This window comes from Lissotriton vulgaris, chromosome 5 (assembly GCF_964263255.1).
Source record: "Lissotriton vulgaris chromosome 5, aLisVul1.2, whole genome shotgun sequence".
NCBI classification, from domain to species: domain Eukaryota; kingdom Metazoa; phylum Chordata; class Amphibia; order Caudata; family Salamandridae; genus Lissotriton; species Lissotriton vulgaris.
This window is the reverse complement of record NC_141693.1, coordinates 71,560,033-71,586,245: the sequence shown is the minus strand read 5'-3', so window position 1 is coordinate 71,586,245 and position 26,213 is coordinate 71,560,033. Positions and strand designations below refer to the sequence as shown.

The following is a 26,213-nucleotide window of genomic DNA, read 5'->3' as shown; positions in this document are numbered from 1 at the left end:
ATCTACAAACTAGCATGGAGTTCCTCAGAACTATTTAAACCGTTGGGTTGTTTACTGTCGAGGCTCAGAATATAATGCATTTCCAACAATCTGAGGTTCTTAACTCTGTCCCCACCTCGTTTGTTTCTTGGTACAGAGTCGACCAGAAAATATTTTAGATCCTTAGGATCACCTTCATGATATTTTTGAAAATGCCTAGCCACCGGATAGGTTTTATCATGGTTCTTAATTGCGCGTAGGTGCTGGAGTACCCTCTGATGTGCTGGTAAGGTCGTACTGCCAACATAGCGTAGACCACAAGGGCACTCCAGCACGTACACCACATGATCGGTTTTACAATCCAGTGCTTTCGTGATGGTCTTATTGGGCCCCCCAAAAGGCATGGAAATTTCTGTGGTATTAACCCCATGCTGGCAGGCTTTACATGTCTTACACTTGTAGAATCCCTTTCTTTGTTTGAGCCAGGTACCCTTAGGTGGAGGGCCAGCTGGATCGTTTTCCACTAGGGTATCCTTCATTGAAGTCCCCCTTCTATATGTTATCATGGGGTTTCTAGGGACCGAAGCACCAATAATGGGATCCTGTTTTATTAGATGCCAGTTTTGTTTGATTATTTTCCTGACTTTTACATGTTCCTTGTTGTAATCTAGGATGAATCTAAACGTGTTATTAGCATCATCCGGTTTGTCTCGGGCAGTACGCTTGCCTAATAGTTCTTCCCTGTTCACAGCATTGCATTTCTGCAAAGCCTTCTTTAAACACTGGTTGCTGTATCCACGTTCTTTGAACCTGGCAATGCATTCATCCTGCGCTATCTGGAGTGTGGTCTCATTGCTACAGATTCGCTTTATGCGCAGAAGCTCCCCATACGGGATGCTCTGCACTAAATGGTTAGGATGAGCACTGCTTGCGTGCAGGGTAGCGTTACCTGCCGTGGGTTTCTGATGCAACTTGGTTTCCAGATTCCCATTATCAATGTACACTTCTACGTCTAAGAACGTTACCATAGAACGACTGCAAGTAGCTGTCAAATTTAAATTTAAATCGTTCTGGTTAAGTGACTCGATAAAACTCATTGCATCTGCCTCACTGCCATCCCACACCAAAAACAAATCATCGATGTACCTCCACCAACTTTTGATATGTTTTTCCAATGTACTTGAGTGTTTGGCCATCAGGACCTGCTCCTCCCACCAGCCCATGTGTAAACACGCATAGCTGGGGGAGAAGCTTGCCCCCATCGCCACACCCCTCCGTTGTTGGTACATCTTATCCTGGAACAAAAAATGGTTATTTTCTAGGCATAGCTTGACCATGTTGAGCAACATTTTGTTGTGATCGTCATACTGGGACCCTTTCCTTGCTAGATAGTATTTTAAGGCCCGTAACCCATCATCGTGCCTAATAGATGTATAGAGTGAAGTTACATCCAAAGTGATTAATAGATATTGGTCACTCCATACAAAGTCTTTCATTTTAGACAAAAAGTCACCAGTGTCTTTGATATATGAAACCAAATTGACAACAAATTCTTGCAAGAAAAAATCAACAAAGATTGAAGTATTTTCGAATATACCATTTTTCGCAGATATAATCGGCCTACCTGGTGGTTTTGCAGAGTCTTTATGGACTTTGGGTATAAAATAGAGTATAGGTATTGATGGATTTGGATTCCATAGATATTTAAATTCATCAGTTGTCAATATACCTTGCTCACGCCAAGCCATAAGTTTTGTTCGGAAGGCTGCATGGACATTGTTCCATATTGCTTTGCTGCTTTTACCATAGCAATGTTCGTCATTGAGCTGTTTTAATCCTTCTTGCACGTAGTCCTCTTTACGCCACAAGACAACGTTGCCTCCCTTGTCGGCGTTACGCACCACGATGTCCTTGTTGTTTTTAATTTTTGTCATGAGTTGGTAATATTGGAGTGACTTTTTGTCCTTTTTATTTTTATTCTGCACGGTCGTCCTGATGGTTACTTTATTCAAGTTTTTTAGATCTGCAATTACTTGCTCCTGAAACATGTCGATATTATCCTTTAGCATCAACGGATAGAACTTAGATGGTGGTTTGAAAGGGGTCGTGGTGTATACTTTCGATGCATTGCTCGCCACGGTACTGTTGGCGGCGGGTTGACTGGGTTCATTCATCAAGTCAAACATAGTATTCACCATATCCTGAGTATTCGGATTTTGTGAAATATCGCTGTTGGCCAATTCTTGCACTGGTGTCTGCGATGCGTCTCCCATATCTTCGTTGTCAGTCATTTTCCCTGACTGGGCATGGAATTTCCGCAATTTGAGTTTTCGGACACTTTTATAGATGTCAACCCGAGATTTCGTGTAGTTGAATGAACTCTCTGGGCAAAAGGAGAGTCCTAAGGCAAGTAACTGAGTTTCCGCAGCATTTAGAGTCATATTTGTCAAATTGAGCACTGTTTTTTCACTGCTTGTCCCTTTGTTGAGTGGAACTATTTCCTCCAATGCTTCTTTTGTTTTTTCTTCGTCTGTGATTTTTTGTTTGAGGCTTCTTCTCCGACTTGCCTTTCTTCTCTCCCCCCTTCGTTTGTTCCTCCTCTGTTTTCTTTTACTTGCGGTTTCCGGGGTCGTAGTGACTGGAGGCGCTCCCAGCATAAAAAATCAACCTCCTCAGTTAGGGAACGTCGTCTTCCCTTGGTTGGTTTCTCTTTGTTGCGGATCTCAGCCTCAGAGCCGCTTTCTACCGCCGAACTTTCCCCGGAGGCAGATGTTAATTCCTCCTGTTGTCTGTCATTGTTTGCTGCCAATTTGGATGCTCTGCTGTCCGCCTTGAGTGCATCGAATTTCCGAGCAAAGGTAAATATCCTCCCTTGTTCATAGTCGCACCTGTCGCGATGAAACTTGTATGTTTTCCTTTCTCTAATTGTATCCTCCTCCTTTTTTAGTCGCTTTTTCATTTCATTTTTAATTTTAGTTACTTCGTCCTGCGGTTCCATTGCATCTAATTCCTTGGTCAAGTCATCTATTTCTTCAGTTAGTTTGATGCAATCCTTTTCCGCATATTTCACTAAGATCAGGAGGAGTTTGCGCGAATGTTCCAAGTTTGCTTCTGCCCATTCGCGCATCATGTCGCGATCCGGTGCTTCATATGATGGGGCAATTAAGATCCTGAGTCCTCTCGGTACTCGCCCTACTTCTATATATCTTTGTAGGGACTTTGCCTCCCACCAGCGTTTCTGTTCAGTTCTCATGAGTTTTTCAAGCCGTTTGCCTTTTTCCTTTATTCCCATACTGCTGTTGGATACTGGTGCATTTTGGGTGTTGTGGTCCTTTTCTAACACCACATCGTCATTAAACATGCTTGCTGCCGCCTCTTCCCTTTCTCTTCTGGCGTCGGCTGCCGCCATATCACTGTTCCCTGGATGAGACAATTGTAGTCTCACTAGTTAGAAGGTTTGCTGCGTGGGCTGGAGCTTTAAGGGAATGTTCGTACCGGCCTGACTTGGCCGCTCGCCTCAGCCCTTTACAGTGCACAATTAACCCCGCACCCAACACCGAGCCTTCACTTCCGTGGCGATTCTATCGGAAGACGTTACCCCACAAACAAACACTCGTTCGGCGCTAGACGCATTTGAACATACGTCCCGCGCTTACCTCAGTGCTCCCGTGGGTTTTTGCCGTCCAATATTGCATTCGCCCTGTTGAGCTCAGTTGGGGGTCTCCGTTGCTGTCAATCCTCCTGGATTCTGACAAAGGCTCGTTGCCAAGCCGAAAACACTCCTTTACAGCAGGTGAGACGATATTTACCTAGTTAGGATTGTTTTCTATAGAAAACAATCCTAACTAGGTAAAAATATATATATATATATATATATATATATATATATATATATATATATATATATATATATATATAGTTACCTAGTTAGGATTGTTTTCTATAGGAAATCCGCAACATTCTATTGGGAATAACTTTGGCGCCGGTTGAGGAATCTGCCTGTAATTTTCCTTAAATTTGCCTCGCTGCGCTCCGCTCCGTCCCTGAAAGTTTGGGGGGGATTCGTTAAGCGGGGCCGAGATAAAATGGGGGTCCCAAAACATGTTTTCCCCATGTTAATTTCCATAGGGTGGTTGGACTCACTTTTAGCCCGAACGGCTGAATGGATTTCCACAAAACTTGGCAAAATAGTAGGGACTGGTAGCCCGATGTGCCTTTGCTATGTCTCAAGATATGTGCTCCAGTGGATTTTGAGTAATTTAGGTTCAAAAAAATATATATATCTGGGTGGAGCCTAACCACACATCTGATCTGATTGGCTGTCAGCACTTCATCCAAGATGTGTTGACAGCCATCTTGGGACCAATATACATGATAGCACCTCATTAAAAAGCATTGTAGTTAATAGAGGGTTTTAGGACTTTAGTTACATTAAATCATTTGTTGATGGTACCATACTCATTTTAGGAATTGTGGTGTGTTCTAAGGTGATTTTACCATGTGAAAAAGCCTTCTGCTGTGATATCATGAATCATGTTTGAAAGAAAACTAATATCTCATGATTTTCCCACAGTGGTTTGGAAGGGGATCTATAAGCTAAACTGAAAGCATATTTTCTGTAAATTCACATTATCTTTCTCAGTCATGTGAGAATGAAGTCTGACATTCTCAGTAAAACATGTACATCCAACAAGGACAGAGACTGTCAGTTGATTCCTTTGTGTTCTACTGCAGCCTCCTAGAGTGTTCTAAAGAACAACTAGAGCGCTAATAGTACAACTTATTACAAAGGTATAGCACACCTGAAGCCATCGTGATGGGAATACAGTGGTAACTCTTAAAACATTTATTTTAAAAAGGAACAAAATGAGTGGGTATATTATGCCATAGAAAGTATGATTAGTGCTGCAGAAAGAAAAATTAGGGCACATTTTGAGTGACTTCTCAAATCCTCTTCTATTTCATTAAAAAATACTGACATGCAGTCTCCCAAGATGGCACCAGAGACAAAAGAGCCCAAATGTAGCCCAAATATCACCCAGATGTAGCCCAAGTATAGCTCAATGACAGAATGTCCCAGAGTGTTCTAAAGAACAACTAGAGCGCTAACAGTCCTACTTATTACAAAGGTATGGCACACCTGAAGCCATCTTGATTGGAATAAAGTGGTAACTCTTAAAACATTAAATTTAAAAAGGAACAAAATGAGGGGGTATATTTTGCCATAGAAAGTATGATTAGTGCTGCAGAAAGAAAAATTAGGGCACATTTTGAGTGACTTCTCAAATCCTCTTCAATTTCATTAAAACATTCTGACATGCAGTCTCCCAAGATGGCCACCAGAGACAAAAGAGCCTAAATGTAGCCCAAATATCACCCAGATGTAGGCCAAGTATAGCCCAATGACAGAATGTCCCAGAGTGTTCTAAAGAACAGCTAGAGCGCTAACAGTCTTACTTATGACAAAAGTATGGCACACCAGAAGCCATCTTGATTGGAATGAAGTGGTAAGTCTGAAAACATTTAATTTAAAAAGGAACAAAATGAGGGGGTATATTATGCCATAGAAAGTATGATTAGTGCTTCAGAAAGAAAAATTAGGGATCATTTTGAGTGACTTCTCAAATCCTCTTCTATTTCATTAAAAAATTCTGACATGCAGTCTCCCAAGATAGCCACCAGAGACAAAAGAGCCTAAATGTAGCCCAAATATCACCCAGATGTAGCCCAAGTATAGCCCAATGACAGAATGTCCCAGAGTGTTCTAAAGAACAGCTAGAGCGCTAACAGTCTTACTTATAACAAAAGTATGGCACACCAGAAGCCATCGTGATGGGAATAAAGTGGTAACTCTTAAAACATTTATTTTAAAAAGGAACAAAATGAGGGGGTATATTTTGCCATAGAAAGTATGATTAGTGCTGCAGAAAGAAAAATTAGGGCACATTTTGAGTGACTTCTCAAATCCTCTTCAATTTCATTAAAAAATTCTGACATGCAGTCTCCCAAGATGGCCACCAGAGACAAAAGAGCCTAAATGTAGCCCAAATATCACCAAGATTAAGCCCAAGTATAGCCCAATGACAGAATGTCCCAGAGTGTTCTAAAGAACAGCTAGAGCGCTAACAGTCTTACTTATGACAAAAGTATGGCACACCAGAAGCCATCTTGATTGGAATGAAGTGGTAAGTCTGAAAACATTTAATTTAAAAAGGAACAAAATGAGGGTGTTCATTTTGCCATAGAAAGTATGATTAGTGCTTCAGAAAGAAAAATTAGGGGTCATTTTGAGTGACTTTTCAAATCCTCTTCTATTTCATTAAAAAAATTCTGACATGCAGACTGAAACATGCACTTTGAATACCAGCAGCAGACTTCCCTGGTGAGCAGTCACTTTACTACAGTGATCTAATGAGCAACTAGAGTGCTAACATTCAGAACTTATGGCAAATTTGTGACACATCTGAATGCCTTCTTGATGGAACCAAAGTAAACAAGCATTGAAAATGCAATAGATCTCGCCCTCGTTTAAGTTAAAGCCATTCTGTTTGTAATGAGGTGGCTTTTTAGCTTTGCTTTTATTAGAGTTTTTTTAACTTTCATGTAAATAACATGCATCTGTATGCATATATGTATATGTATGCATGCATTTATATTTGTATTTTTATAGATATACAGATTATATATGTTTATATATGTATGTATATATATATATATATATACATACACATACATATATATAAATGCATATGCATATATATGCATATATATATGTGTATATGTGTGCGTGTAGAGAGAGGTAGAGAGGTAGAGGTGTGGAGGTAGAGAGGTAGAGGTAGAGAGGTAGCGGTAGAGAGGTAGAGACTAGTAGAGAGAGAAGTAGAGAGAGGTAGAGAGGTAGAGAGTGAGTAATAGAGAGTAGAGAGTGAGTAGTAGAGAGCAGTAGAGAGCAGTAGAGAGAGTAGCAGAGAGTAGTAGAGTGAATAGTAGAGTGAGTAGTAGAGAGTAGTAGAGAGTGAGTAGTAGAGAGTGAGTAGTAGAGCGTAGTAGAGAGTGAGTAGTAGAGTGAGTAGTAGAGACTAGTGTAGAGAGAGAGTAGTAGAGAGTGAGTAGTAGAGAGTAGTAGAGAGTGAGTAGTAGAGAGTGAGTAGTAGAGAGAGAGTAGTAGAGAGTAAGTAGTAGAGAGAGAGTAGTAGAGAGTAGTAGATAGTGAGTAGTAGGGAGTGAGTAGTAGAGAGAGAGTAGTAGAGTAGTAGAGAATGAGTAGTAGAGAGTGAGTATTTGAGAGTAGTGGAGTAGGAGAGAGTAAGTAGTAGAGAGTAGTGGAGAATATTCCAAAGTTTGGCACAGCACCACTTGCACAATAAGTCCAATCAAATCATATCACAGCCGAAACGTTTCGTTCTGTACAACAGAACTTCTTCAGGGCGTTCTTATTTCCTTCAAGTTATGTCGGTATCCTGCTGTCATATAACTAGATATTTCTTCCAAATGTTAGACGAGACGTAAGTACATTCTTATTCAAAGTGACTAGTTATCAATTTTACTCACACAATTCGGGCAGACTTGAGTAATTTATAGCATCCTCAAAGTCAGTCTTTCAAAAATTCCAAAGTATAGAACATGATAATCCAAATGTTTCTCAAGAAAAGTCATTTTCAATCGTTCGGAATATCGGTGCTTGGGCAGATATGACCCAGGGACCCCCAGTATGCAAGGGGAATTAGTCCCCCCTCTGCAAACGCGCCAGTGGCCTGCGTTGCAGAGAGGTGTAAAATGGGGCATAGCCTCATTACACCTCTGTGCAATGCAGCTCCCTGGTGCATACTGGAGGTTCTAGGTGGGCTAGTTGGCTCCCAGGGACCCCTAGTATGCAAGGGGAATTAGTTCCCCCTCTTCAAACATGCACGGGGGCTGCGTTGCAGAGAGGTGTAAAAAAGGGTGTGGCCTCATTACACCTCTCTGCAATGCAGCCCCCTGGCGCATACTGGAGGCTCCTGGTGGGCTAGTTGGCCCCCAGGGACCCCCAGTATGCAAGGGGAATTAGTTCCCCCTCTGCAAACGCGGCAGGGGGCTGCGTTGCAGAGAGGTGTAACAAGGGGCATAGCCTCATTACAACTCTGCAATGCAGCCTCCAGGCGCATACTGGAGGTTCCAGGTGGGCTAGTTGGCCCCCAGGGGCCCCCAGTATGCAAGGGGAATTAGTTCCCCCTCTTCAAACATGCACGGGAGCTGCGTTGCAGAGAGGTGTAAAAAGGGGCGTGGCTTCATTACACCTCTCTGCAATGCAGTCCCCTGGCGCATACTGGAGATTCCTGGTGGGCTTTCAGGTCTTATATAGTTAGGAATTAGCATTAAAAAAACTTTAAAATTCACTGAAAAAAACATAGGTTTCAGGCCTTATATAGTTAGGAATTCGCATTTAAAAAACCTTTGAAATTCAGTGAAAAAACCATAGGTTTCAGGCCTTATATAGTTAGGAATTAGCATTTTAAAAAACCTTTAAAATTCACTCAAAAAACTATACGTTTTAGGGGTGTTATACTTAGCTGGACATTTCACTCATACAAAACCATTGGAATTGCTCCTATATAGTTAGTTGTACTAACTATATTTCGCACTTATATCGTATGCGCTCGGGTGCTTCCGGGTGCGCTTACGCCGTGCGTATCACGCGGACGCGGCTACGGGATACGTCCCGATGATGTTTTCGTTCGCGGCAATAGCGCAAACGGGACGCTCACCGGTACGCGCACCAGGGCGCGCCGCAAGACTGCGCTTTCCGGTGCGCACACCGGTACGCGCACCGGGAGCGCTCCAGGGCAAAAAAAATATATATATTTTAAAAATGAAGAATATACATTAAAAAAAATAGTATTACATAAATATACAATATAGGATTCATTATAAAAAATATTATATTTGATAGCAATAGAAATTTGCTATTAAAAAACCTTTGAAATTCACTGAAAAAAACATAGGTTTGAGGCACTATATATAGTTAGGAATTAGCATTTAAAAAACCTATGAAATTCACTGAAAAAACCATAGGTTTCACATCAGTTATAGTTAGGAATTAGCATTTAAAAAACCTATGAAATTCACTGAAAAAAACATAGGTTTCACACCAGTTATAGTTAGGAATAACATTTAAAAAACCTATTAAATTCACTGAAAAAAACATAGGTTTCACACCAGTTATAGTTAGCTGGAAATTTTACAGACATAAAACCATTGAAATTCCCACGTTATAGTTAGTTGGACTCACTATACCTTGCGCGCCTGCAATGCACTGCTGATGACGTCACATATTGCATCACTCATGACATGGTCAGTGACATCACTCATGACATCACTGATGACACCATCCTTGTGACAGAGTGACAGACCTCCTTTCAGTGTAATGTAACCCTTGAAACACATATTCAAAAATAGAAAGTAACATTTTCAAAAATATATATATATAAGCCACAAGGTGCCTGCTGTAGAAGAACACGCCAAACAGGCACATTTTTTGCTGAAAGATACTTTACTGGAGGTTGCTGTGCATGAAAGAAAGCTGTAGCGTCGCTCTCGATAAAAGTTCTGCTCCCCGACGTGTTTCGTGCATCGCACTTAATCATGGGTTGAGGGCTGAAAGTTCAGAGAAACGGCATCACGTATTTTTGAAGCACTAGTGTAATTGAAAGTCCCGCCCAAATAGGCGTGGCCACACAACGTGGCATCATGGTCTTTGTAGTGCCTTCGTTCTCCCATGTGGGTTGTGTGCCATATCCCCGAAGTTAATACCAGTATTGCCCAAGTGGGTTGAGCCGCATCACACTCATCTCCATACCAGCATCTCACTCCTCCAGAAACAGCTACCAGTTCCCTTCACTGCAACGCCATGTGACGCTGTAGCTGGCCTGCCGAAACAGTGGGGTTCTTCCACGGTCCAGCGGGAACCGCTAAACATCTAAGCCACAAGGTGCCTGCTGTAGAATAACACGCCAAACTGGTAAAATTTTAGCTGAAAGATACTTTACTGGAGGTTGCTGTGCATGAAAGAAAGCTGTAGCGTCGCTCTCGATAAAAGTCCTGCTACCCGACGCGTTTCGTGCATCGCACTTAATCATGGGTTGAGGGCTGAAAGTTCAGAGAGACAGCATCACCTATTTTTGAAGCACTAGTGTAATTGAAAGTCCCGCCCAAATGGGCGTGGCCACACAACGTGGCATCATGGTCTTTGTAGTGTCTTCGTTCTCCCATGTGGGTTGTGTGCCATATCCCCGAAGTTAATACCTGTATTGCCCAAGTGGGTTGAGCCGCATCACACTCATCTCCATACCAGCATCTCACTCCTCCAGAAACAGCTACCAGTTCCCTTCACTGCAACGCCATGTGACGCTGTAGCTGGCCTGCCGAAACAGTGGGGTTCTTCCGCGGTCCAGGCGGAACTGCTAAACATCTAAGCCACAAGGTGCCTGCTGTAGAAGAACATGCCAAACAGGTAACATTTTTGCTGAAAGATACTTTACTGGAGGTTGCTGTGCATGAAAGAAAGCTGTAGCGTCGCTCTCGATAAAAGTCCTGCTCCCCGACGCGTTTCGTGCATCGCACTTAATCATGGGTTGAGGGCTCAAAGTTCAGAGAGACGGCATCACGTATTTTTGAAGCACTAGTGTAATTGAAAGTCCCGCCCAAATGGGCGTAGCCACACAACGTGGCATCATGGTCTTTGTAGTGTCTTCGTTCTCCCATGTGGGTTGTGTGCCATAGCCCATTTGGGCGGGACTTTCAATTACACTAGTGCTTCAAAATTACGTGATGCCGTCTCTCTGAACTGTCAGCCCTCAACCCATGATTAAGTGCGATGCACGAAACGCGTCGGGGAGCAGGACTTTTCTCGAGAGAGACGCTACAGCTTCCTTTCATGCACAGCAACCTCCAGTAAAGTATCTTTCAGCAAAAATTTTACCTGTTTGGCGTGTTCTTCTACAGCAGGCACCTTGTGGCTTAGATATATATATATATATATATATGTATATATATATATATATATATATTCCGCTCCGTGGGGTTGTCCAAGTAGCGGGTAGCACCCGAGCCTGCGTGCGCCATCCCCAAGGCGTTAGTTGGTATGGGCAGTTGCGTGCTTGTAATAGGCCCGACGCGTTTCGGAAATTTATTTTCCTCATCAGGGGCCAGCAGTAAAGTGCATGACGTTTATCATCTCCCTGTATGAAAACACGCATTGTGCTTATGGGAGATGTAGTCCATATATCCTGGATGGATGCACTTTCAAATTACTGCTCGTTCCAAAGGCTCTAACATGAGCCCCCAAACATCACTCCTGTCCTCATCCATCGCGCAGCTCCACATACGAGACTCCTTGGATAGAGGGTCTCGTGGCCCCCGTTTCTTCGGGGTGGTGCCACCCAGCGGCAGGACCGCCGCTAATATATTCCGCTCCGTGGGGTTGTCCAAGTAGCGGGTAGCACCCGAGCCTGCGTGCGCCATCCCCAAGGCGTTAGTTGGTATGGGCAGTTGCGTGCTTAAAATAGGCTCGACGCGTTTCGGTAATTTATTTTCCTCATCAGGGGCCAGCAGTAAAGTGCATGACGTTTATCATCTCCCTGTATGAAAACACGCATTGTGCTTATGGGAGATGTAGTAACAGCACAATGCCCCATGAAGAAGAGGCGGTTGGCCTCGAAACGCGTCGGGCACATGGTATATAACTGAGGAAAATAGAGGCTGCAGACTAGATGAGAGGCGAGAAATGCCGGATGGCTGGGAAGGTCGCGGTGCCTGCCAGAAGCGCAGGAGCGCTATTGCTAGTTTTGATATTATACATGGCTGCCCCTGGCCGAGCGGCAGAGCACCATCTCCGGTTGTGAAGAGATTGGCACACAGCGCGGAGAGGCCGTGGCGATGCATGAGGCATTGTTGCTTGGTTCGACGTTCCCATTTAAAAGACAGTTCTGCTCCCTGTATTCTCCCCCCTACTCAAGGGCAAAGATAACACAGATTAATATTCAAGAAAACCAGCAACCTACTCAAGGCTAATTGAAAATCACCCTTCGGACTACAATGACCATCATCCTTGATGGGAAACAAGAGAAGCCACGCCCACTGAGGGCGGGATCTTTCAAATTCAATACAGTTTGATTGAAAAGGGTGATCGCGATGTTGGCTTTCTTGACCAAGACCCCATGAAGAAGAGGCGGTTGGCCTCGAAACGCGTCGGGCACATGGTATATAACTGAGGAAAATGGAGGCTGCAGACTAGATGAGAGGCGAGAAATGCCGGATGGCTGGGAAGGTCGCGGGTGCCTACCGGAAGCGCAGGAGTGATATTGCTAGTTTATATATATATATATATATATATATATATATATATATATATATATATATATATATATATATATATATATATATATATGTATATGTATATATGTGTGTATATATGTATATATATATGTATATATGCCTGGAGAGTGTGCGTTTGTGGGTGTGTGTATCCACTGTCTAGAGCTCTTCATCTGTGAGTTTGTACAAGCATCTATACATGTGTGAGTGCACACTAATGTGTACATCTGTATAAATATGTGCCTCTGAGTTTGTGTATGCATGGACTGAAGAAATCTGTCTGTGAGTTTGGACAAACATTTGTGTGTGAGTTTCACTTTCTGTACATCTGTATGAGTGGATGCCTCTGAGTTTGTGTATGCATTCACTGGCGATAACAATCTGTAATTTTGTGCAATCATATATGCATCTCTGTTCACATGCATGTGTGCATCTGTGTAATTGTGTACCTCAGTGGGGTTGTGTATGTATGGATCTGGAGATATCTATCCATCCATTGGTATGAGCACCTGGTGTATGGCCCTTCATAAACCGAGGTGTTAGCAATGTATTCATGCCATGACGTTCCATATACATCACTGAAGCACAGAACATCTAATAGAGTTAACCTGTTGTCGTGGGACTGTTTGGAGTCCACTACACCTACAGGGGGGTTGCACGAAAATTTCCAAACTAAAAAAATATAATATTAATGGGTTGATAAAGTCAAGTGTATGCACATAAAGGAGAAAAATGTGTATTTGTTTGATCAATGCTTGTTTCTTTAATTTTGTGTATTGTTTTGTCGTTCAATCTTCGAAATTGCTTAAGCCGGGGTCCCCTGATTCCAATAATAACTCTGTGGGGATCCCAGATTCCAGTAATGATTAAATTGTGGGTCCAATGAAGTCAAATGTTTAAGAAACATTGATCGAGATACTAAATTGATCACGGAAGCTCTAACGTTGTGTTTATGAATTTCTTTCTTAGGTGTGGAGCGGGTGACTTTTGACCTAGTCATATGAATGTTATATGCAGCCCCATTTTTTCAGTTCTGGCATACCTGTGTGCACATAGAAACTGATGACATGGTAATATTCCTGCTTGTAGAGTGCACACACGCCACACAATCATCTTCTGTTTCAAAGCAATTTTTATAGTGAATTTTAACCTACAAATTATTAGTTAGTTTCATATCAAAAGCCCGCTAATCTTGACATGTTTCGGGAACATGTGCATAACCTTCTTCAGGTAATATGCATTTTTAATTCTGGTAACAACAGGGCACAACACGGCTTTAGCCTCTGTTCTCAGACATTATCTGTTCAGCTCAATCCTTGTTACAAAGTATTTCTGCAGCAGTCTCTTAAATCGGCGACAGTTGGATGTGTCATATTTTATGCCTGAATTAAACTGCTGTTACAAAGAAGGGGCACATCTGAACATAACTCCCCAGGAGAACTAGGACCCATGGCCCTGACTCAGACCGGAAGGAAGGGCTGTCCTGTAATTGAGCAGTGATAATCGCTGCTCAGACACCATGGTTGTTACATTTCAGAGTTCATCAGGTGTGTCTATGGCAAGAAAGTTAAAGAGGGTGTCATTGCCATAAACATTTCATGGTGATGGTGTTTGGTAAACATAATATTTGTAAAGTGCTTTTCTTAATGTACACTCCTCATTCTGTAGTTGTTGTTACCTCACTTGTCGCTGTAGCCCCTGAGTGCCTGTACATTGCTGGAAAACACTGCACACTAGGCTCCGTTTTTTTTAACAGTCAGACCAAGTTTACCTGCAAGGGCGCGGCTGCCCTCTACCTGTATTCCAGTGACACATACAGGAGCACAACCCTGTACCTGTATACTAGTGACACATAGGATCACAATCCTCTACCTTTACACTAGAATCACAGCGAGCACAAGAACAGAACCCGCCACCTGAATACTGCTGGCATGCTACATGAGCACAATCCTCTACCTGTATACTAGTGACACAGCACAGGAGCATAACCGCCACCTGTATACTAGTGACACAACACAGGAGTTCACCCCTCTACCTAAATACTAGTGACCCAGCACAGAAGCACAACCCTCTACCTTTTATATTAGTGACACATTACAGGTGCACAACACTCTACCTGTATACTAGTGACACACCAAAGGAGTACAAGCCTCCCTCTGTATACTAGTGACACAGCACAGGAGCACAAACCTTTACCTGTATACTAGTGGCACACCACAGGAGTGCAATCCTCCACCTGTATGTCACACCACAGGAGCAGAACCCTCCCCCTGCATACTAGTTACACAGCACAGGAGTGCATCCCTTTACCTGTATACAAGTGACACAGCACAGGAGAACAAACTTTTATCTGTATACTGGTGACCAGGACCGGCTCTAGGAAGGTGTGATCAGTGCGATCGCACCGGGCGTTGACTTGGGGTGGGGGCGTCATTTTTGAAAATGTGAATAATCATTTTAAAAGCACCTACTGCCTCGTTCCTGGCCTCCAGCAACTTTCAGACATCAATTAAAATGTCAAGAGAAGTCCTGTGATTAATTGTCTGCGTGGAAAGAGATTGGAGGGTTGTCTAGTGGACATTTGTACTCATCCTAAGGTAGCGCACAGGGTTAAAATGCCTGCTGCTAAGAACGTGTACCATGCAGATAACAAAGTGCATATAATGTAAATAGGTCAGTGAGTTACTGCTTCTGTAAGAAAGCTCCTTTTGTTACCTGTCGTTTCTAAGTCAAAATCCTAATATAGAACATTGAGCTATTAACTGTCACCCTAGAGCTGCTGCAAACTGCAAGGTATATGTTAGAGCTATATGTTTTTTTGCCCAGTCTTACATTATCCTAATCTTGTAAAAAGGGTTCATTTGCATAGAAAACAATGTTTATTATGAAAGAGAACCCTTAACAATGATGTTGTCTTTTAAATTCTGAATTTGTGCCTTTCCTGAATAAGAACTTTAACTATATTGCCTACCAGTATCGATGACCTGCCACTCCCACACTACACCTTGTAGTACTGTCTGATGTAACATGTCCTATACACTGATTTACACATATATGATTGTCTCTGTGTAATGTGTGTGTGGTAAAAAGTGCTCTGACACCTTACACTGGTATAAGTGTTGCTATAAAACTAAATGAATCTGAGAGACAGTGGTTATGGAGACTGGAGAGGCACTGTTAAAGGGTGCTAGTGAGGGAATCCGTAGCAGAGGTGGTCATTAGGGGGGCACCAACAGACATTGTCGCACAGAGCACCACCAGCGCTAAAGCCGTCCCTGCTGGTGATACATCACCGGACCGCACTCCTGCACATGTATACTAGTGACCCAGCATAGGCACACATCCCTCTACCTGTATATTAGTGACACTGCACAGGAGCACAACACGCTACCTGTATACTAGTGACACAGCCCAGAAGCACAACCCTCTACCTGTGTACTAGTGGCACAGTATACTAGTGACACATTACAGGAACACAACCCACCTTCTATCTACTAGTGACTCATCACAGGAGCACAACTCTCTACTTGTCTATTAGTGACACATGATAGAAGCAAAACCCTCCATTTGTATACTAGTGACACAGCACAGGAGCACAACCCTCTACCAGCAGCTTTCCCGTGCAGGTAAGAGCGATGGGGCCGGGTGGGGGTAATTTCGACAGATGACGATGAGGAAAAATTAATTATTTAATTTTCCCTTGTCCTTGTTCGTCAAAATCCCCTGCCCCTTCCCCGCCGGCCCCTCCGCTCTTACCTGCAAGGGCCGCGGCTGCCCTCTACCTGTATTCCAGTGACACATACAGGAGCACAACCCTGTACCTGTATACTAGTGACACATAGGATCACAATCCTCTACCAGTACACTAGAATCAGAGCAAGCACAAGAACAGAACCCGCCACCTGAATACTGCTGGCATGCTACATGAGCACAATCCTCTACCTGTATACTAGTGACACAGCACAGGAGCACAACCCCCACCTGATTACTAGTGTCACAGCACAGGAGCACGTCCCTCTACATATATACTAGTGATGCAACACAGAGGAACAACCCTCTACCTGTATATTAGTGGCACATTACAGGAGCACAACACTCTACCTGTATATAAGTGACACACCATAGGAGCAGAAGCCTCCCTCTGTATGCTAGTGACACAGCACGGGAGCACAATCCTTTACCTGTATACTAGTGGCACACCACAGGAGCGCAATCCTTCACCTGTATACTAGTGGCATACCACAGGAGCAGAAGCCTCCTCTGTATACTAGTGACACAGCACCGGAGCACAACCCTCTACCTATATACTAGTGGCACAGCACAGTATATTAGTGACGCATACAGGAGCGCAACCCTCCATCTGTAAACTAGTATTACACCGGAGCACAGCCCTCCACCTGTATACTAGTGACACAACACATTAGCACAACCCTCTACCTGTTCACTATTGACACAGCACCGGAGTGCAACCCTTCACCTGTATACTAGTGACATAGCACAGGAGTGCAATCCTCTACCTGTGTACTAGTGACAATTCACAGGAGCACATCCCTCTACCTATGTACGAACGGCACAGCACAAGCCAACAACCCTCCACCTCTATACTGTTGACACACCACAGGAGCATAACCCTCTACCTATACCTGTGACAATTAAAGAACACAACCCTCTACCAGGAGTTGAGACTTAACTAACTCCTCAGAATTTCTGAGTCCAGTCATTCTTGGTGACGCTAGAAAAACACACCTCTTTCCATTGCTGAAACACTCCTATTCCTGCTGGGGTGAGACACAGCGCACCTGATAACGCACAAGCTCCTGCTCTAAGCCATAGTGTGACATACCTCACCCGATAACACACAGGCTCCTGCTCTAAGCTACATTGTGACATACCTCACCTGATAACACACAGGCTCCTGCTCTAAGCTACATTGTGACATACCTCACCTGATAACACACAGGCTCCTGCTCTAAGCCACAGTGTGTCGTACCTCGCCTGATAACACGCAGGCTCCTGCTCTAAACCACAGTGTGTCGTACCTCGCCTGATAACACACAGGCTCCTGCTGTGAACCACAGTGTGACATACCTCACCTGATAACACACAGGCTCCTGCTCTAAGCCGCAGTGTGACATACCTCACCTGATAACACACAGGCTCCTGCTCTAAGCCGCAGTGTGACATACCTCACCTGATAACACACAGGCTCCTGCTCTAAGCCACCGTGTGACATACCTCACCTGATAACACACAGGCTCCTGCTCTAAGCCACAGTGTGACATACATCACCTGATAACACACAGCCTCTTAAGTCTAACCAACTTTTCTTTGTTTCTCACAGAGCAACTTAAGAACTGAGAAGAAGAAACTTGAATCTGAGTTCGAAAAACTACGGCAGCTCATGAAAACAAATGAGCGAACAATGCATGAAAAACTGGAGGAGATGGAGAAGAAAATTACCATGGTAGAAAATGAAAATATTACCAAACTGTCCAATCATATCTCCTCTCTCAAATCCCTGATAACAGAGATGGAAAAGAAGTGTGAGGCCCCGGCCTGGGAACTCCTGACGGTGAGACACTGTTTGGTAAATAAAACTAAATAAGGAAGTCAAATATTCTTATTTTGTGTTCAGCATTAAATGTATGAGCGGAACATGTATGATCTCCTGACAGGGTCAATGCACAGTGACCCCATGCACTCTAAAAGCTGCACACAATATACAGACATGGATAATTTACATCGTCCCACTTGATGCTGAAAGCCCAATTCAATATACAAACAGTGGAATGTACAGTGACCTCTTACAGTGTTATATACAAGTTAAAGAAACACACCAAGCAATTCTAGTGACACAAATTAACACTTGGAGACCAAGGAGCAAAATGTGAAAAAAGCTGGATAAACATAGAAAGCATAATGTGAGCCAACATCTTAGATAATTGGAAAGAAACCGTATTAGTCCTTTTCTAAGAAGTTGAGTTAACATTTCTGATCTAAATTAATTACTTTTCTCCTGATGCAAGTGGCCACTTACCATCACGTGTAATGATCTCTTGTTAGGGTGGCAAGCTATAGTAAGTAAGTAATTTATTAACCGCTCACTTATTTAAAATCTTTACAGTAAAAAATATGCATTTGAAAATCTGCTCCATATTTCCCCTCCAACCCTCAAATCTCTTTGTTAAAAATATGAGTTCAGAGCTCTTTTAGTTAAACTTGGGGAATTTGAGAAGATAATCCTTAGCGGACACCATCGGACATGAGAGTGCCCTGCTATGTGTCCTGCCTTTGGCGCGGCCCATGGAATGTTCAAATACAGGGTATCGCGGGGAAAGTAGCAGTTCCTCGCTCCCCTTTACTGTTGTGGTGTCTCAGCAACCCCTGTGATTGCCCGAAGGGCTGGGGCTTTTAAGGTGTGAACTTTTTTTACTGCTCAGCCCTACTACAACACTCTTTGATGCCTTGTTGTAGCCTGAATCCATCAGTTTGGTTTTTGGCTCGAACTCCGGGGGTACCAGGCTGTTTTCCTGTTTGAAGTTTTGACAGTGACCTTGGCTCTAAGGACTGTGGTGGCCCATCGAGTGCCTAACTAAAAAGTTGTGAAAACCTCAATACTCTTGCCAGGATGCAGATATTTGTTTCAGAAAAGCACCAGGCTGAAGCCTTCTTACAGGTCCTTGTGCCCTTTCCCTACAAATTGGGCGTAGCCACTGGTGGCGATCCCCAACCAGTTTGAGGCAGCAACATAAAAGATGAAGCCAAGATTTCTTGTGATAATGGCATAACCTGCACAATGCTGCTCCACATGCTGGATTAAAATCCGAGATCCTAAGTGGTATAAGCTGCAATAACAGAATATTTCTACGTGCCTGGACTGAAAGAGCCTCTCGTAAATATAATTGAGCTTTCCGCTGGATGTAGGAGGAATCCAGTGCCCTGTGTTGTGGTTGTAGCTGGGAGAGGCCCTATCGTTTTCACTCGAGATAGCAGGACCTTCCTCTTCACTGTATTTTTCCAGGTGGTTGTCGGAATCTCGAGTAAGGGCTGGCTTTCTGCTTCCATCTTCAGGTTCCCAACTGCTTGGCTCAGCTTACTATCCCATGGGGGAATCCACTTCCCTGAAGCTCAATCCCAGTTAGTGTTTGAGGGCGATATCCAAGGCTTTGAGGACCCTGATGTAATACTTAATTAGATCTCCTGTAATGCCAGACTGGGTCTATTAAGGCTACATTCCAGTAGTAGCCTGGTTTTTAGGTCTCGGCCTGATCCAGCGCATGCGCTGGTCTGGCTGAGACATTTAGTAGGCTGCTTGGGAAAGCGCTACTTTCCCGGCGACCAGCTTACTATCGCGTGCACAAGCACACGCGCGATGTGCATAGCACCTTTTTCGTCATGCGCGCATGCTCACAACTCACGTTTTTTTTGTCTTTTTTAGTGTTTCTTTGCGGCCCGGCCGCCAACTCACGTTTTTTATTTCTTTGCGGCCCGGTCCCATCAGTTGTTTATGTGCGGATAACAGAAATTCATTAACTGTCCAGATTATTGACACGGAAACACCGCCTAGCCTGCCGTGAGGGGAACGGCCAACCTGCTTTCAAACTTACCCCTGCCCTGCACCAGAACAGCGCCGTGAGGGAAACGGCTTGCGCCATCCATCCGGTGCAGCAGCAGCTGGGGAACCACATCACCCAGCTGCCCCAGGGGTGGACGCGGCGGTCGTGACGACGGACACGCGCCAGGAGGCGCTTCATTAGCAGGGAACGCCTCTCGCCCCGCAGGTCGCGCGCGGGAGAAGCCCGGGAAAAGGGCGGGCCGTCTGTGGCCGTCCGGGGACGACCGAGGACGGGACGGGCCACCCCCCTTGGCATTACTTGTGAGTACGGGCAGGAAGCCACCTCTGGATGTAACCCTGTTCTTGTTTTTACTTTTAACTATTGTTTGTGACTTCTGATTTTCCCCAATATGTCTGTCCAATCTACCTTACCAGACAGCTATTTACCCTGGTTGCGTGTGCGAGGTAAGCGTTATGGTTTCCCCTGGCATAGAGATTATATCATCTAGTAGATGTGAGACCTTATGCCTCCTTTTATATATATATTTAAAGGGAGTGAGGAGATTTATTCTTGAGCGAGCGGATATATTTAAAGCATTATCCCTGTGACAGCCATACCGACCAGGGTAAGAGTCTATTGCCCGTTTTCTGTTCAGACACTTCTGGGTGCTGATAAAGTTTGAGACTTCCTTTCCAACAAATACGGTATATATTTGATTTACAGAGAATGAGGACTAATACTTCGGGACTTCCTCCGTCCGATATTGTATAATTCAAGACAAAGACCTTAGACTCATTATATAGCACAGTCGGTAACCATTGTTTTCTCTGCTCTACGTTGTTTGAGTACTTTTACTCGGGCCATAATTGACAGCAATATCCTTATGATTTCCAGCTGTTTATCAATTCAGAAGAGTGGCATTACTTGGGTATAGTACCATCTAGAACCAAGTTTCTATCCCCTTATGCTGGATACTTTAAGGTAACTCTTATATACATGGAGAGATATAAATATTCCCGCTATAAGGAGCCAGTGCATGCATTTTTTTTTCACTTCACTGTATGAATATACCTGAACCTTTGGCTAAATAGGATTCGCCCTTTCTTTCGGTTTTTCTTTACACTGCACTCTTTTAATATATCACATTTGGGTGACTTTTGTTTTAACCTGTGCCCAATCACTCCGAGGAACATTCACAAAAGGGTCCTTGATAATTGGTGTTTTCGTTGGAGTATCGCAGAATTGTGTAATTAATATTCTTTGAGTTTGTACATATAAATACAATTATTTTAGTTTTTAGAGATGGTTCCTAAAAAGCCCTAGTCCTGATGAGGCCCATAAATATTCAGGCTGAAACGCATCAACACTTGAAATCAAGACACCATTGAAATTTAAAGAATTTCAAAATTGCTTATAAGGAGTCCTCAAAGAAGAAGAGGTTTAAATACGTATCCCCCCCAGGCTCCTAACTATTTCTTGGGTGATCTTGTATAATAGGAATGCTTCTTATATAATTGTTAAAGCATCCTTTTGGTTACAAAATAAGGACTACTACGTATTTAGGTTCGAAATATATGTTTAGTTTGTCAATGTATATATTGTGTATACATTTTGGTGTACTGGGTATTTTGTATTGAATATATATGTGGTTTGTGTAATTGTGATGTGTATATATACTGAGCAGGCCGAAACGTTATGCTGCCGTGGTGTGCTGTTGAATAAAAGAAACTCACCTGCACTCTGGGTTTTCCGTGTTTTTTCCTGGCTGATGGTCGAATATTTGAGCCTGTCGCAGAAAAAAGTGCAAGTGCGGAATATATATATATATATATATATATATATATATATATATATATATATATATATATATGTATATATATATATATATATATATATATATGTGTGTTTTTGAGAAAAGAAAATATATTTTTTGAAAAAATAGAAAGACAATAAAGAATAAATAAATAAGAACAAAATAGATACTGTATTGTGTGATACGTTTGGTCACAGAAGAATTTCAAATACATAGATTGGTTCATTTTTCATTAATTTGAGATAGTAAGGGATAATTTATTCATCTCTTGCTTTAATAGATAGATGTTGATCCTTCCCTAGGCATCATTTTTCGTACACAGTATATTTTACCCAGATGCCATAGGGTTACTTGGGTTGCCCCTTGTTAAAAGTGATGTATATGTTGAACAGCGTCGGGCTGAGCCCTGGGGTACGCCGCAGAGGATCTCGGTGGCATTGGAGCAGAAGGGGGTGAGGCAGACGCTCTGTGTTCTGCCGGAGAGGAAGGATGTGGTCCAGTCCAGGGCCTTCTCTTGGATCCCAGCATCATGTAGGCGTGTTCGTAGTGTGTGGTGCGAGACCATGTCGAAGGTGGCTGACAGGTCCAGGAGAATGAGGGCTGCTGTTTCTCCGTTGTCTAGTAGGGTCCTGATGTCATCGGTGGCCGCGATGAGGGCGGTTTCGGTGCTATGGTTACTGCGGAATCCTGTGAGTGACAATAGTTTGGGGTGCAGCCACGAGCGCCTCTTTGAGCACCCACCCCGAGAGAGTCCGGCGCAGTCTTGTGGCAATTTGGAGGTTTTTTGTAGAAGCGCCAGGACACGCCGCATGCCCGAGACCAACCCAGCCGCTTCACAGTGGACTATGACTTCGTGTGGACATACTGCTTACTTAGGCGGTATGCATGGGCTCTAAGGGATTTTCAGCGGTGGGGTGAGGCACACGGAGAGCTGTCACATCGCCCATTCAAAAGAACAGGTCAACGCTGGGGAGAAGTGAGCAGACCACGCCCACTTGGGTTCGTACTAACTGCAAGTGTCTGCTCCACGCGAATCCAGGTTCTGGTGTTTGTGGCTACCCAGCACATCGTGACCAGCAGTGTTCTGACCAATCGTAGCGGGACAATTTGCTTTTAAATGTGGGCGGGAGATGCACTTGCAAGATTCCGGGCGGCATCTGAGGAAGTTTTTAAATAAAACGAAACGCGTCATGCACAACGCCTGAATTAAAGGAATTTGACATCTCACCTGTGTTGCCGTGGTGCTCTTTTCCCTCTGCAGTGGTGAGGGATGTGAGTGACAATAGTTTGGGGTGCAGCCACGAGCGCCTCTTTGAGCACCCACCCCGAGAGAGTCCGGCGCAGTCTTGTGGCAATTTGGAGGTTTTTTGTAGAAGCGCCAGGACACGCCGCATGCCCGAGACCAACCCAGCCGCTTCACAGTGGACTATGACTTTGTGTGGACATACTGCTTACTTAGGCGGTATGCATCGGCTCTAAGGGATTTTCAGCGGTGGGGTGAGGCACACGGAGAGCTGTCACATCGCCCATTCAAAAGAACAGGTCAACGCTGGGGAGAAGTGAGCAGACCACGCCCACTTGGGTTCGTACTAACTGCAAGTGTCTGCTCCACGCGAATCCAGGTTCTGGTGTTTGTGGCTACCCAGCACATCGTGACCAGCAGTGTTCTGACCAATCGTAGCGGGACAATTTGCTTTTAAATGTGGGCGGGAGATGCACTTGCAAGATTCCGGGCGGCATCTGAGGAAGTTTTTAAATAAAACGAAACGCGTCATGCACAACGCCTGAGTTAAAGGAATTTGACATCTCACCTGTGTTGCCGTGGTGCTCTTTTCCCTCTGCAGTGGTGAGGGATGTGAGTGACAATAGTTTGGGGTGCAGCCACCAGCGCCTCTTTGAGCACCCACCCCGAGAGAGTCCGGCGCAGTCTTGTGGCAATTTGGAGGTTTTTTGTATAAGCGCCAGGACACGCCGCATGCCCGAGACCAACCCAGCCGCTTCACAGTGGACTATGACTTCGTGTGGACATACTGCTTACTTAGGCGGTATGCATGGGCTCTAAGGGATTTTCAGCGGTGGGGTGAGGCACACGGAGAGCTGTCACATCACCCATTCAAAAGAACAGGTCAACGCTGGGGAGAAGTGAGCAGACCACGCCCACTTGGGTTCGTACTAACTGCAAGTGTCTGCTCCACGCGAATCCAGGTTCTGGTGTTTGTGGCTACCCAGCACATCGTGACCAGCAGTGTTCTGACCAATCGTAGCGGGACAATTTGCTTTTAAATGTGGGCGGGAGATGCACTTGCAAGATTGCGGGCGGCATCTGAGGAAGTTTTTAAATAAAACGAAACGCGTCATGCACAACGCCTGAATTAAAGGAATTTGACATCTCACCTGTGTTGCCGTGGTGCTCTTTTCCCTCTGCAGTGGTGAGGGATGTGAGTGACAATAGTTTGGGGTGCAGCCACGAGTGCCTCTTTGAGCACCCACCCCGAGAGAGTCCGGCGCAGTCTTGTGGCAATTTGGAGGTTTTTTGTAGAAGCGCCAGGACACGCCGCATGCCCGAGTCCAACCCAGCCGCTTCACAGTGGACTATGACTTTGTGTGGACATACTGCTTACTTAGGCGGTATGCATGGGCTCTGAGGGATTTTCAGCGGTGGGGTGAGGCACACGGAGAGCTGTCACATCGCCCATTCAAAAGAACAGGTCAACGCTGGGGAGAAGTGAGCAGACCACGCCCACTTGGGTTCGTACTAACTGCAAGTGTCTGCTCCACGCGAATCCAGGTTCTGGTGTTTGTGGCTACCCAGCACATCGTGACCAGCAGTGTTCTGACCAATCGTAGCGGGACAATTTGCTTTTAAATGTGGGCGGGAGATGCACTTGCAAGATTCCGGGCGGCATCTGAGGAAGTTTTTAAATAAAACGAAACGCGTCATGCACAACGCCTGAATTAAAGGAATTTGACATCTCACCTGTGTTGCCGTGGTGCTCTTTTCCCTCTGCAGTGGTGAGGGATGTGAGTGACAATAGTTTGGGGTGCAGCCCCGAGCGCCTCTTTGAGCACCCACCCCGAGAGAGTCCGGCGCAGTCTTGTGGCAATTTGGAGGTTTTTTGTAGAAGCGCCAGGACACGCCGCATGCCCGAGTCCAACCCAGCCGCTTCACAGTGGACTATGACTTCGTGTGGACATACTGCTTACTTAAGCGGTATGCATGGGCTCTAAGGGATTTTCAGCGGTGGGGTGAGGCACACGGAGAGCTGTCACATCGCCCATTCAAAAGAACAGGTCAACGCTGGGGAGAAGTGAGCAGACCACGCCCACTTGGGTTCGTACTAACTGCAAGTGTCTGCTCCACGCGAATCCAGGTTCTGGTGTTTGTGGCTACCCAGCACATCGTGACCAGCAGTGTTCTGACCAATCGTAGCGGGACAATTTGCTTTTAAGTGTGGGCAGGAGATGCACTTGCAAGATTCCGGGCGGCATCTGAGGAAGTTTTTAAATAAAACAAAACGCGTCATGCACAACGCCTGAATTAAAGGAATTTGACATCTCACTTGTGTTGCCGTGGTGCTCTTTTCCCTCTGCAGTGGTGAGGGATGTGAGTGACAATAGTTTGGGGTGCAGCCACGAGCGCCTCTTTGAGCACCCACCCCGAGAGAGTCCGGCGCAGTCTTGTGGCAATTTGGAGGTTTTTTGTAGAAGCGCCAGGACACGCCGCATGCCCGAGTCCAACCCAGCCGCTTCACAGTGGACTATGACTTCGTGTGGACATACTGCTTACTTAGGCGGTATGCATGGGCTCTGAGGGATTTTCAGCGGTGGGGTGAGGCACACGGAGAGCTGTCACATCGCCCATTCAAAAGAACAGGTCAACGCTGGGGAGAAGTGAGCAGACCACGCCCACTTGGGTTCGTACTAACTGCAAGTGTCTGCTCCACGCGAATCCAGGTTCTGGTGTTTGTGGCTACCCAGCACATCGTGACCAGCAGTGTTCTGACCAATCGTAGCGGGACAATTTGCTTTTAAATGTGGGCGGGAGATGCACTTGCAAGATTCCGGGCGGCATCTGAGGAAGTTTTTAAATAAAACGAAACGCGTCATGCACAACGCCTGAATTAAAGGAATTTGACATCTCACCTGTGTTGCCGTGGTGCTCTTTTCCCTCTGCAGTGGTGAGGGATGTGAGTGACAATAGTTTGGGGTGCAGCCCCGAGCGCCTCTTTGAGCACCCACCCCGAGAGAGTCCGGCGCAGTCTTGTGGCAATTTGGAGGTTTTTTGTAGAAGCGCCAGGACACGCCGCATGCCCGAGTCCAACCCAGCCGCTTCACAGTGGACTATGACTTTGTGTGGACATACTGCTTACTTAGGCGGTATGCATGGGCTCTGAGGGATTTTCAGCGGTGGGGTGAGGCACACGGAGAGCTGTCACATCGCCCATTCAAAAGAACAGGTCAACGCTGGGGAGAAGTGAGCAGACCACGCCCACTTGGGTTCGTACTAACTGCAA

At 44.8% G+C, this 26,213-nt stretch overlaps 1 protein-coding gene across 3 annotated transcripts in view; it reads left to right on the top strand.

Annotated features, from left to right (window-relative positions):
* LOC147710211 (E3 ubiquitin-protein ligase TRIM39-like) overlaps positions 1-26,213 on the top strand; it is a 186,286-nt gene that overhangs the window by 58,003 nt on the left and 102,070 nt on the right. For 2 of the 3 annotated variants that reach the window (XM_086920895.1, XM_086920894.1), the window contains exon 3: positions 17,672-17,917. In XM_086920895.1, the coding sequence (XP_086777021.1) occupies positions 17,672-17,917 (246 nt within the window). The remainder of the gene's footprint in view (positions 1-17,671; positions 17,918-26,213) is intronic. The other variant, XM_086920896.1, reaches the window with a different exon arrangement.